Source organism: Trichomycterus rosablanca, chromosome 9 (genome assembly GCF_030014385.1).
Source record: "Trichomycterus rosablanca isolate fTriRos1 chromosome 9, fTriRos1.hap1, whole genome shotgun sequence".
Taxonomy (NCBI): Eukaryota; Metazoa; Chordata; class Actinopteri; order Siluriformes; family Trichomycteridae; genus Trichomycterus; species Trichomycterus rosablanca.
Genome location: NC_085996.1, coordinates 3,397,518 through 3,410,828, shown reverse-complemented (window position 1 = coordinate 3,410,828; position 13,311 = coordinate 3,397,518). Strand labels below are relative to the sequence as shown.

At 40.6% G+C, this 13,311-nt stretch overlaps 1 protein-coding gene across 1 annotated transcript in view; it reads right to left on the bottom strand.

The window, feature by feature from the left end:
• LOC134320409 (dynein axonemal heavy chain 8-like) overlaps positions 1-10,635 on the bottom strand; it is a 58,977-nt gene extending 48,342 nt beyond the window's left edge. The window contains exons 1-16 of the mRNA XM_063001778.1: positions 10,611-10,635; positions 8,806-8,936; positions 8,588-8,722; positions 6,622-6,706; positions 6,093-6,244; positions 5,814-6,003; positions 5,102-5,265; positions 4,391-4,567; positions 4,156-4,269; positions 3,226-3,333; positions 3,024-3,125; positions 2,799-2,945; positions 2,515-2,712; positions 1,252-1,328; positions 410-509; positions 204-323 (exon numbers count right to left, since the gene is read on the bottom strand). Coding sequence (XP_062857848.1) covers positions 204-323; positions 410-509; positions 1,252-1,328; positions 2,515-2,712; positions 2,799-2,945; positions 3,024-3,125; positions 3,226-3,333; positions 4,156-4,269; positions 4,391-4,567; positions 5,102-5,265; positions 5,814-6,003; positions 6,093-6,244; positions 6,622-6,706; positions 8,588-8,722; positions 8,806-8,934 — 1,998 coding nt within the window. The 5' untranslated portion in view covers positions 8,935-8,936; positions 10,611-10,635. The remainder of the gene's footprint in view (positions 1-203; positions 324-409; positions 510-1,251; positions 1,329-2,514; positions 2,713-2,798; positions 2,946-3,023; positions 3,126-3,225; positions 3,334-4,155; positions 4,270-4,390; positions 4,568-5,101; positions 5,266-5,813; positions 6,004-6,092; positions 6,245-6,621; positions 6,707-8,587; positions 8,723-8,805; positions 8,937-10,610) is intronic.
• Between the last annotated feature and the right edge of the window lie 2,676 nt (positions 10,636-13,311).

The following is a 13,311-nucleotide window of genomic DNA, read 5'->3' as shown; positions in this document are numbered from 1 at the left end:
TCTTATTAAATGATTGAGCTATTTTGTTTTAATTATACTGAATTATTAGCATTAGATTATTTTGCAGGACCTTTCACTAGCAACAAATCATAGTGATTGTATAAATAAATGAAACAGTGAGTCAGGGAGGCTTATGAAAGCAGTGTAGCACAATATGAAATGTTCCTTTAAAAACAAGGAGCGTTCATAAAGTCTGTGTGCACCTCAATGTAACTGATGGGTTCCTGTATTTTGCTGAACAGCTGCCTGACCCAGACAATCCTGCCCGCCACTGGAGGCATGTTTCTGCCTATGGGAGGATCTTCTCTGTAGGTCTGATAGTGCTACACATATAAACACAGGAGTTAATGTTAATTCTGTTGTTCTTTTAGTGTGACAATGATCCTCAGATCTTTAGACCAGCAGAGACCTGGTTTACAGCTTCGAGCTCTGTGACGTAGTGCTGCAGAATCAGGTGGAGGGTTGTGGAGATTTCTGCCTGCAGACACGACATGTTCAGTTTCTGAAACCTAGAAACCAAACACATTCATTAACGACTGAACGTGATCTGCTTTGTCAAACATTAGCTGATATAAGATAACACGGGGGGGGTTAGGGTTAGGGTTAGGGTCAGTCTGTTTGCCACCTTAAACTGTACCATTAAATAGTTCTGCATGAATAATAATTACAATAACAATAACATAGTTCTGAACAAAGTGATAGAAATCAGCTATAATACTTAAAGAGATCAGCAAGACGTGCAGGAGCTAAACCGGACTTTGTAGTAACAAATGTACCAGACTGCCAGTGTAACTTAATTATCCTGCCATAATGTAATCTGGGTTTTTAGTGACTTTTTATACGTCATACTGCCTTATTACAGCGACCGGTTTCTGGCAAATTATTCACACACATTTCCAGCTAAATCAGTCTCTCTGATGTGGGTGTCTGAATTGAGAACTGGTCATCCTGTCTGGAGTGTTTCTGTCACCCACTGCTATAATGGTCAGTCCTTTTTATTGATACTCAGTGTGAATAAAACAAACTTACAAAGACCGGTTAAGACTTTTTACATCATATCAGCCAATGCCTGATTGTATAGATCTCTGATCCAGTCCTTCCTCTATTTTTTTCATCAGACTTTCAAACAATTAACCAGTTGAAGGCAAATTCAAAAGCATTTGAAGCCCCGATTTAACTATTATAAACCCAATACGATACACTGTCTGTACTGTAAGATGTGGATTTGAATAGCTGTATGTTAAAGAGCACCTTTGTAGGAGGTTTAAGGCTTGTTGAGATGAAAAAATCTTGGAGAAACATTTTCTCATTAAATCTTGAAGTTGGTGCTGAAGAAAAAAAAAATGATATGTTTAATTGTATATATGTAAAAGTAATTGTATACATGTAAAAGAGTGCAAACTGCAGCTGAATTAATTATCCTGTAATTATGCTAGACGTTTATATTACATTAATCATAATGATAAATGACGTATGAAAGGATAATCTACTCTGGTCAGACACAACAAATAGAACTCTTTGGTTGGCACATTCAGTTTGGAGGGAGAAGGATGGCACATATCCATAAAACAGCACACCTACAAAGAAGTATGAAGCTGAAAGCATTAGGATATAAGGCTGCTTTTCTGTAAACGCTACAAGAGCACAAAATCTGGGAACATACCAGAACTTACTACAGAAATAATCGTAATATTACGAAAATAACTCGAGACGTGATTCTAAAATAAAATGATAATGCCCGAATCTCCGGACATAAATTATTTTGGAAATTTAACAGTTTTTTAAACTGTGAGTACATCAGAAATACCACAATTGTGAAATGGAACGGGCCAAATCCAACCTGTAATGCTGTAGAACAGTGGTGCCCAACCACTGGGCCACAGGCCGGGTCATTTATTACCGGGCCGCACAGAAAGAATAAATAATTAGAGATCGCTACAAAGGCAATGACAACACTGGGGCCAGTGATAGCTCAGTGGTTAAGGTACTGGACTAGTAAACAGAAGGTTGCCGGTTCAAGCCCCGCCACCACCAAGTTGCCACTGTTGGGTCCTTGAGCAAGGCCCTTAACACTCAATTGCTCATTGTGTAAGTCGCTTTGGATAAAAGCGTCTGCTAAATGCTGAAAATGTAAAATGTAAAACACTGGGTCCATTTCTAACATCCTATCTTTGTGAAGCGGGATTTTCTGCAGTGGTGAAAGTTACGGATTAGACCGAACATAAGGAACAAACTTCAGGTGTTATTGCCTCCTATCACCCCTAGGTGGGGGTGTCCATTATTGGTGAGTAGTATTGTTATGCACTTTGTGTTTTTATTATGCCCGCTGGCCCGTGAAATTATATCTTATATGAAACCGGTATATGGTGCAAAAAAGGTTTGGGACCGCTGCTATAAAAAGCAAATGATGTCTTAGTGTAGACATTCCAACTTTAACTACTAACAACGGCACTGGAAAAAAGTACTAATGAGTTTAGTCTGTTTAATGTTTCTTAAGTCAAACACTCCACTCACCTCCAGGTTACTGATGTGAGACATGAACTCGGTAAAGTCCACCTCAAACACCTCTCTTCTTTGAGCCAGTATGTCGTACTCCTTCTTTTTTATGTTGATGTAGATGTTCTGAAACTTTGCAGCTAGAGCCTCGAGCCCTTCGATTCTTGACTGGCCGAGGGCCGAGAACGATTTTATCACTGTGATCATCTGAGTTATCTAAAAACACAAAACACTTCAGGGATTCAGGGATGGACCAGGACGGCTCTGCTCGGTGTCGTGGTCATGTGAAAATGGCTGGTCACCTTCTCGAGCCTCTTGCAGAAATCGTCAAACTTGCGGAAGATGTACATCTCCGACACCTCGAATGATTTCCCGGGCTGCGTCTCGAGCCTCTGCTTCTTCGTACTTTGGAAGCATGACCGATACTCCTCAAACAGGCAGATACACTCCTGTTGCAAAAAGATAACAGACGATTCGTTTAACTGGATATAAAACGAGGAGAGCCGAATAAACAAACCACACCCTACCTGCATCTTCTTAATGAGATCGTGTGTGTCCTGATCCCAAATGCTTGAGGTGCCATTATTAGTAAGGTAAGCTCTGCAGGCGGTCACCATCTGATTAGTAACCTGTAATGATGTATACACAGTATTTCGGATTCTCTGTATGATCAAATGAAACCACCAGGTAACTAAAACAATCCAATCAAATATACAAGTATGCACGTACTTTAATAAAAAGTGTAGACATTCGTTCAGACGTGTTGTAATATCTTGACACATCATGTATCATGCAAATGGTGGTGATGAGAGTCCGGATACTTTTAGTCATGGTGACCTAAAAATAATATAAACACAGAAGTGATACAAACCTAATAAACGGTGATAGTATTAGGGAAGAGCGATTTAGCCAAAAGTATGTGGACACACAGCATGCGCTAGAGGGAGAAGTACATATTGAAAAGAAACAACGTTCCTCCAGGACCAGGGTGCAACACAGAACAAAAAGGCCTACAATAAATACAAAAGACATTTCTAATCTAAAAAAACAATATATAGAGGCAAGAGTAGTGTTGGCCTGTACATGGTACTGAGAAGATGATGAGTGAGGTGAAAAACAAGTACATCCCATACCAAAACCATGGGTGCAAGTATAGTGTTCCCACCCAAACTGAGGCTGTCACAGCCTACTCAATTCTGGGAAGGCTTTCCACAACATCTTAAAATATCTATAGGAATTTGTGCTCCTGATTTCTTCCTAGCATGTTCAGTAGTGCTAAGGTCAGGGCTTTATGCGAGCCACTTCAGTCCCCTCAGCAAACTCATTAAACCATGTCTGTATTAACCAGGTTATGTGCATGGGGTGCAGTCAAACTGGGGCACCCTCAAACTCCAAGAGAACGATCCACCTCAGAACATACAGAAGTTAAAGGAGTAGCTGATAATGTCCTGCTATAAGATACCACAGGACTCTTTCAGATGTCTGAGCAGGTCAGAGCTGTTTAGGCAGCACATATGGCGGGTAGTCCTAATGTTTTGGCTCATGGGTGTGCATATAGGTCATATACTTAGGAGCACAAAGATTAAATTCTTATTTTCTTTTATTCACTTACCCTAGTGAGCCACTAATTCTGAGCACGTTGGAGTAAAGTACACTTACTGGATCAGAGTTATAAAGAGGCCGACATATTTTCTCCAGGCTGGAGAGATATTTTACGTTGTCCTTAGCCTCGTTCGCACAGTCAGTTATTCTGTTATCTAGCTCCCGCCATAGCTGAAGAACAAAACCATTTTATTAGAGCCACAATAAACTGTGGTGTACGATATCATGCCTATCTCTGTACGTCATTATACATCACCATTAAAAAACAGATATTTTTTATGATGTCTTGTACCTTTATGGTCTTTGATCGGTTTATATGAAGGACGTTCACCACAGTTTTACATTCTGAGCCTTTGATGTGTTCTATGATGGAGCTGAACTTTGCAGACATCCTTTTCCAGTGTTCGAGTTCTGTCAAAGGCCCCAACGCATCATCTTCTCTACGAATCTGATTCCTTTCTGTCAGCACCTACAACCCAAAAGGTCTCACACGGTCACCTTTAAATCTGCACGACAGGATGTAGTGGCAGTACAAAGACCATAGATTTGTGGCAAGGCAGTGTGTCAGACGTGCTAAAATAACTTAATAAATAACATGTATGGTACATTAGTATGGTACATTAATATTACCCAAAGCTGTAGGGAATATCTCTAGTTTCTAAGCTGCTTATTTGCAAGGGGTGCTGGAGCCTATCCCAGCTCTCAATGGGCGCAAGGCACACAGAAACACCCTGGACGGGGCTATTGTACCTCTAGCTATAGTATACATCTTCATGTTCCTGTTCTGTCATGTTTGCTGTGATTTTGATAGCTGTTTTTAATTAAATGAAGCTTAAACACCTTGTTGATAAGAAACCATGTGACGTGATTTAAATTTTAACAGGTCATTTATGGTAAATTGAAAGCTAATGTGACTGAAACACTTTAAAAAGTCGTACATGTGCTGTAAGGGCAAATTTACACAGGTAACATGACTGTACTGTTGTTATGTGAAGGCGCGCACCTGTTCGATCTGCTTGTGCCACCCCATTAAAATCTCCTCGAGTCTGCGCACCATGTCCGCGTCTTCAGCCGCCGCTTTTATATTCTCAAAGGTCACAAGTCTGGAGAAGTCGATCTCTGAGGCTTTTGTTAGTTTAACGGTACCCTCGATGCTCAGCTGCATCTCTGCAGAATGAATCATACATGACCAGCTTAAACACGGGGGGGTCTAAACACAATCTAGTCGTATCCGATTCCTCGACTGTAACTACTCCCACGCTGAAGCACAGACTATCAAGCGCTTCCTCTGACACATGTGCAGTCACTGACCGCTTCTTTTTTCCTGCCAGGAACAGCATATCACAGAGAGGCACATCAAAAAGAACCCGACTCATGCAGATGAAGCGTTTGGCTACTGCACACGTGTCAGAGGGGGCGTGTGTTAGATACTGCCCTCCTCAAACAGGGTCAGGTCTGCAGCAGTGGAGGGGCGATATAATCGAGAGAACTGGATATGACTAGGTTGGGAGAAAAAGGGAAAATGCATAAAAACAATAAAAAAAGAAACCTAGAAATAACCTCAGTTAATTTACATTATCTAAACATAAATTACACCAGTCAGGATTCTATTTGCCTTTTAATTCTTTATCAGAACCAGCCTACATACCACTGTTTATAACCTTTTTAGAATTACAGAAGATATAAAAACACATATTTTTAAAACATACTCTTACCATCCAGAAAGTGCGTGAAGTGAAACAGGTCATCTCTAAAGTTCTGCTTGATTTTCTCTCCATGTTTAGACTGGTTTAAAGCCCCCCAGTTCTCAGTTGTACAAACTGCTGGTATGTACACATTTGATAACAAATCTCTTATTCCTTTCAGCATCCCCTCTGTGGCGCTGAGCATGGATAGATAAATCTCCTACAATAAAAACAGACCAGGCATCTCTGAAATGAGCACAGCTCACTGCAGAAATAATAACAATGTGCTAACTAAGTGCAGTTTGTCACCTTGTGGATGTTCGCTGGGTTGAGTGCAACATCCGCGTTGGTTCTCAGAAAAAACAAACAAAGTCCTTCAAAGCATGTGTCGGACATATCGGCCAGGAACAGTCGCATCATTTTGGTTCCCTTCGACACGCCAGGAAAAGTGCGACCACATTCTACAGCATTTAATATGAACAGGATGAGAAAAGAGAGTGTTCAGTAGCAGAAATTACCTTTGTGTAATATTATAGTGAATGTCCTTAATTGGCCAAATCCTGTTTAAATAATAATAATATGCTTCCTTAACAAATATTGAATCAATACATAACAGCAACACCCTGTCAATAATAAAACATAAATGTATGTAAATAAATGAATTAATACACAATGTTTAAGAGACGTAGGGAGCAGAACATACATGCTGTTTATTACTGTGCATGACACGACTATGCTGTTGTTATAACAATATAGCTGATTTGTGGATATTCTTTAATTTGTTCTGTTAATACAGATAAAAAGCAACATAAAGACGTTCAGCTCTTCATGTCCTCACCTACTCCTGGAACCTCTGATTCCTGGTACGCAAATGAAATAACTTCTGACCCTCCTTTGGCAAAGAAATCATCAAACGGTGCTAACTATCAAAAAAAGACAGAAAGGCCTGGTTATGTGGTGCATTTTAAATGCAAAATAAGTGAAAGAAACTGAGTTATGCATCACTGTTTGGCTAAGCAATACATTTAATTGTAGTTTGTTTCCGTTATTTTGTCCACCTCTGTTGCTTTCACTGTATAAATTAGGGCTGGGCGATTTTCACGATTAATTCGGTTAATTCGCATGAACGTTTTCAATCGCGATTGTTTACATACTTTATATTTTAATGAAAATACCAACATGTCACGAAGCAGAAACTGAGCAGACGCTCGCGGAATATAAATCAGGGAAAGTTTCATATAAAAACAGGGTACAAAACCAGTTGGAGTCCAAAACCAGCGAAAACCAAAACAGTAAACGGAAGATAACAAGGATTATACACGCTAACGGTTAGATTCAGAAATAAGGAGCGCAAACACGATCGGCAAAACGAGACACAAACAGAAGAGTTTCATTAAGATTCACTGAATCAAACACCGCTGAACTGAATCAAAATACGGAGCCGATGAGCGCGATCAGGATTGGCTGGAAAGTAACGAGTTACATTTACTCGCGTTACTGTAATTGAGTCGGTCTTTTTGTGTACTTGTACTTTTTAAAGTAGATTTTACAGCCTGTCATTTTACTTTTACTTAAGTTCAGTTCAGTTCATTTTATTTATATAGCACTATTGCAGACAATAATGTCTGCCCAAAGTGCTTCACAAAAAGTACAAATTTACATGTACACACATACATATACACACATACATATACACACATACACAAACACAACGACATAACCCATCAATCTCAACTATTATCATAGGCCATAGCATAAAAATAAGCTTTTAATTTAGTTTTAAAACAGGTCAATGATGATGCAGCCCTAATCTCTAGCGGCAAACTGTTCCACAATCTTGGGGCCGCAATTAAAAAGGCCCGATCTCCTTTTTGCTTTGATCTGGATCGTGGAACAAAAAGAAGTAGCTGAGATGACGACCTTAAGGCTCGCGCAGCCTCGTAGCCTTAAGTAAGTTTTGTACTAAGAATTGTAATTCACTACATTTTAAATCACATCCGTTACTGAGTAAAGAAATCGCGTCTGGGAAACTGCTGCAGTGAATTCTGCGATAGGGAGTCGGATCTTTTGTCTCGGTTCCTTTTAAAGAGCCGTATGTATGTAATGACTCCCAAATGCGCGAATCGGTTCCTTTATTTTGGCTTAAAGGGCCGTTCAATGGAATCGAATCATTCTACGACACATAATAGTGGTTAACACAGTTTGAAGGTTTTATGGGACTAAAATGACACATTACACATCCTTACATGTTTAAAATGTTGTATCCACCCCCCAAATCACAAGAGGACAAAATCAAAGCTGAGTTGAGTGATCGCTTGATGCCCCCCCCCCCCAGTGTAGATACTGATACAGACTCACTCAGTGGTGGAAACAGCACAGTACAGGCTCGTACGAGTTCCTTTTAAGAAACCTGTAAAGGACTTTTTGTAGTTTTTTTTCCTAATGTAAGGAGGTTCTGCTGAACATCATTTAAAATTAAAGTTGTTTGTGAGCTATTCTTAGATATAGATAGATAAGGATATAGATCATTTAGATCTATTTTGTTTTAATTATTGTGATATCGTTATTGTTATAAAGTTTGAGTCCCTTAAAAGGATTATTATAGGTGGTGCTGTTACTATTTTTGCACTTCTGCAGCCTTTAATTACAATGCAAAAAAAGAAATTTGAGTCTTATTTTAATTGCATTATACAAGAACAAAAAAAAATCTAAATCATAATCGACAATCGGGTATAATTTTAAAATAATCGAGATTTTTTTTTTTGCAAAATCGCCCAGCCCTATAAATCTGCTGTAAAACTTACTGATGGGGCATCAAGAATAAAATCTTCTACCGCTGAAACTTCCAGGCCAAGCCCAACAGCCAGGACTTCAAACATGTACTGGTGTGCTGGCGTCAGACTAGCCTTCCTCACCTCCCTCTCCTGTCTGAATCTGGCCTACAGGTTAACAAAGTCCTGCTGGTCAGCTTCACGTCTACAGAACAGGTCTTTCATTATGGTTTAATGTAAATTCATCTCACCTGTTTCTCCATTGTGGATTTGTGAATGGCCAGCATGCTCAAAGCAGACTGGTGATACCTGCCTGGCCTTCGCTTTACAGACTCTGATGGGTTCGTGTCCCCCATTTCTGCCTGCGAAGCTCCACTCATGTCTATCAAAAGCACAAGTGCATTAAATCCATATAAATTTATGTGATATTTAAAGCTGCCATATAAAATGAATCAGTCACATCACTTCCTGTAACAGGACAAACACTGATGTGACATGAACTTTAAAGGATCGTCAGTGTTTTTTAATAGACAATAAGAGTTTTTGTTTTGTACTACTGTATTTATGTGTCACCACAATGGATCTGGATGCTCTTCCTGAGGCGACCCTCCCTACTTAATAGTACACAGACAAATGCCCAACCTCCCCAATTTAGAATGTGTGTGTACTGTACAGTTTAGATTAGCCATTCCACCATCTGCATGTTTTGGATGGTGCTATCAAACCACAGTACACAGTAGAAAACCATGTGGACTTGGGGAGAACGTGCAAAATTTCTCATAGTCAGCAGCCGGAGGGGCGATTCGAATCCAGACCCTCGGAGTTCATGTTGCTAGGCCACATCTACTCGATCTGCTGCGCACCCGTGCACTGTAGTTAGTTACATAACAGATTTGTCGATACCCAGGTCCTTTTTGTGTGCAGTTTGCATGTTCTCCCCATGTCCATGTGGGTTTCCTCCGGGAACACTGGTTTCCTCCCACAGTACAAAGACGTGCCAAGTTAACTGGAGAAACAAAATTGTCCTTGTGTAACGAGTCAATACCGTTTCTGTCACTCCCCTTGTTGGAGCGCGTAAGCGCGTGCTAAGCCCTACCGCGGCCACGCCCCCTCCCCTTGGCGCTAAGCCCTACCGCGGCCACGCCCCCTCCCCTTGATAGAGCGCGGAGCAAACGCGTGTGACAAGCGCTGCTTCTGCCACGCCCCCCCTCCCCTTCTGGGAGCGCGTGCTAAGCCCTGCCGCGGCCACGCCCCCTCCCCTTGGTGCTAAGCCCTACCGCGGCCACGCCCCCTCCCCTTGATAGAGCGCGGAGCAAACGCGTGTGACGAGCGCTGCTTCTGCCACGCCCCCCCTCCCCTTGTTGGAGCGCGAAAGCGCGTGCTAAGCCCTACCGCGGCCACGCCCCCTCCCCTTGATAGAGCGCGGAGCAAACGCCCCCCTTCCCCTCAGTGAGCCACGGCTCAATCGCGGATGCCTGGAACATCTTCCGTCAGTCCCGTGTGCCACCGGCTCATAGTATTAATCTCGTAGTGCCACGCCCCCCCCGGTCGGCCGCTCGCAAAACCCCTGATGAATGTAACCAGAGTGTGTTAAAATCCTAATAAATAAATAGATTTAAATTCGTTCTGAAGGAATCAGTAAGTAAAAGAATCGATTCAGTAGGACCTGCACCGAGAATTCATAGAGGAATCGATTCATTTACACATTGACTAAAACGAACCGACTCACCAAAAAGAATAATTTGTAAATCATTTGAAACCGTTAACCGGTATAAAACGGGTTCATTGCAAAATCATGAAATGAAAATAAATACCGAACGGTCTAAGTAATAATTTATCTAAATGAATATTAAACAGGACTTACTAACTAGCTCAGAGCCAGGGTCGATTCAGTAGTAACTGTCATTAACGTTAGCTTACCTTTTAACGGACTTACCTTAACTTTACCTTTCAAAATAACGTTTTAAAAATGAATTTCCCTCGAATTTTTGGCTAATATTTCAGTTTCATTTCGATTTCAAATATAAAAGTTATAAATGTTTGGATAGAAAATTACCGATAAGAGAAGAACCGTCTGGTAGAAAACCGTTATTTCGAGTCTCGTGAGAAGAAAGGGCGCGAAGGAATGGTCGCGTCCCAAACCGCACACTGCTGTACTAACTAGTGTGTAAAAACACCATAGATACCATGTTATTGTGCACTCGTTAGGCATCCTATATATTAAACCTGTATGAGATAACGCAGCCAGGAATCCGCATATGTTTGGTATAAAACCAGAATGCACTTACAAAATCATTAAAACGATTATGATAGGTCGCTCATTAATAATAACCTGGACACATATGCAGAAATGTAAAGATTGATAAATTAACATAACAGAAATAAAAGTTACATTCTTTTCTTAATTCTGTGTAAGGCATGACTGGAATACACACTAAAATGCGAAACTTTATTAGTCATTTATACATATTCATATGTACAGTACAATTAAATTCTTTCTTCGCGCATCCCAGCTTGTTTGTGCAGGGTCAGCCAGTGTACGGCCCCCCTGAAGCTTGCTCAAGGGCCCAACAGTGGCTGCATGGCCGAGCTGGGATTCAAACTTTCAACCTTTCGGTTGATAGCCAAGAGCTCTACCCACCAGGCTACCACTGTCCCCACTGTCACTGACCCTAGGCAGAGTGCCAATCCATCACAAGGCTACACACTTTTATATTCACTCGTTCACACACCTAGGGCCACGTTAGGGCAGCCAATCCACCTAGTAACATGTTTTGGGAAAGTGGGAGAAAGCCTGAGTGTCCAGAGGGAACTGTCCCCTATGCATAGTACATCTGGCTTTTTTTTTTTACCAGGCTTAAACATGTGGTCTAAATCAATCATCAATTTCCTTCCAACTTCTAAAACCAATGTGCAGGGAAAACTTTTTTTTTGACCTTTTAAGGCATATATACAGGCATTTTTTTATGCCAAAAAAGCTTGGTTACATTCTATATCAATGGGCGCTCTTTCCCCTGCCTAAAAGAGAAAAATTATAGCAGTATGTTTAAATATGACTTCTTACTTCTTGGTATTTAGGTTGTAAATAGGGTAGTGTCAGTAAACCCAACACATTTTGACAACCTTTTCCTGCTTTACCTGCTTTAACTTTGTGTTGCAACACCAGTACAAGGATATGGCACTGACACGTGCACCTTCCAATGGGTAGGATGTTTGGCATACCCCAGCCCTCAGACATAGCCAATAGTGGCTGTATAGATGCCAGACTGGCTGATAGCACCACAGGGATTTTAACCCCATATTTCAGCAGTTGCGGGATGGTGTGATTTACCACCGTGCCAACAGAGCGTCCGACTTTAAAATATTAAGACAAGATAAGACTTTATTGATCCTCCTAGGAAAATTAAGTTGTTATAGCAGTACAAGACAAGGGTGGCAAAGAATAGAAAGAAACAACAACTAAGAAGAAACATTAAAAATGAAATAAATAAATGAATAAAATACAGATTTAAGAGCTGACAGACAAAATACACACATGGTGTGTGGTTATTTACACTAGGTTGAATTTTTTCTATTTTTAATTGCAACAAAATTGACCTTTATCTGTTTTTAGAGTTATCTGTTCTGGTTAAAGTGAAAAAAAAAAAAAACGACTTCAATATTATCTCAGGTCAAGGTTTTGAGATACAAAGTCCATGTGTTAACTGATGCCCCTACGTGGTGGGTAGAAGAGTCTATCTAGAATGCATACTACTATACTAACAGTGTGTGTGTAAGCAGAATAAACTAGTGTGCGTGTATGAGCGGTGAGAAGAGTACTATCGAGTACGGTAGTATTCTAAATATCCCGCCTCCTAATCCGTGATTGGAGGACTGGCAGAGGATATGATTGGCTCATACCACGCGGAAGAAAGTGATATTTGCACAAGGGCGGGTTCGTCTGAATACGGGTAGGGTGAAGATTGTGGAAACACCTGTTTTCAGGCAAGACCGTGTAGTTCAGTATGAGTGTAAAGCTGATCCAGCACTCTGAATCCTGAGCTTTGCTGGGACTGTGAGCACTGTGAGTATATAACACATGATTTCTCATTATTTAAATATAAATGTATATGTGTTTTGTGTTTAATATATAATACAGGTTTGCTCGGGTTTTCCTGCATCATCAGTTTGAATGAGCACAGCTAGGCAGGTCAGACCTGATCAGATTCTTGCTGCTTGTGTCTTTCATTGCAGGAACTTTTGCTCTAAAATGTTTAGTTTTTATTGTTTAAATAAGATGTCAAAGCAGCAAGAAACACCACAAGGATGGAAGCTTGAATTTAAAGTGACTTAATCAGGGGTTGTCATTCGTTTCCATGTCAAGGTCCAACTTATCACTACAACAAAACGAACAAAACATTTGAAATGGTGGCATATAAGTAATAATAACAGCTCTCAAAATACTTTATTTATTTTCTTTTCACTAAGCAAATCATCTTGGTCAGGGTTGAGGTGGATTTACAGCACTCATAACCACCGGGCTCATGCGGAAGGTGGATTGCTGCAGGTATGAGAGTGTAAAGTGTGTGTTTGTTCAGTACAGTGTTGGTCAGTCAATTTTCACCACATATATCCACATTTGGACAAATTAATGTTTAAAGACAGCCAAAGGATGCTTTTAACCCATAATTTCTTAAACATTAATGTGAATAAGGTGGACGGTCCAAACCCCACGTTAATGAGTGCAGCACCATTGTGATTGATCAGCGTTCTTCTCT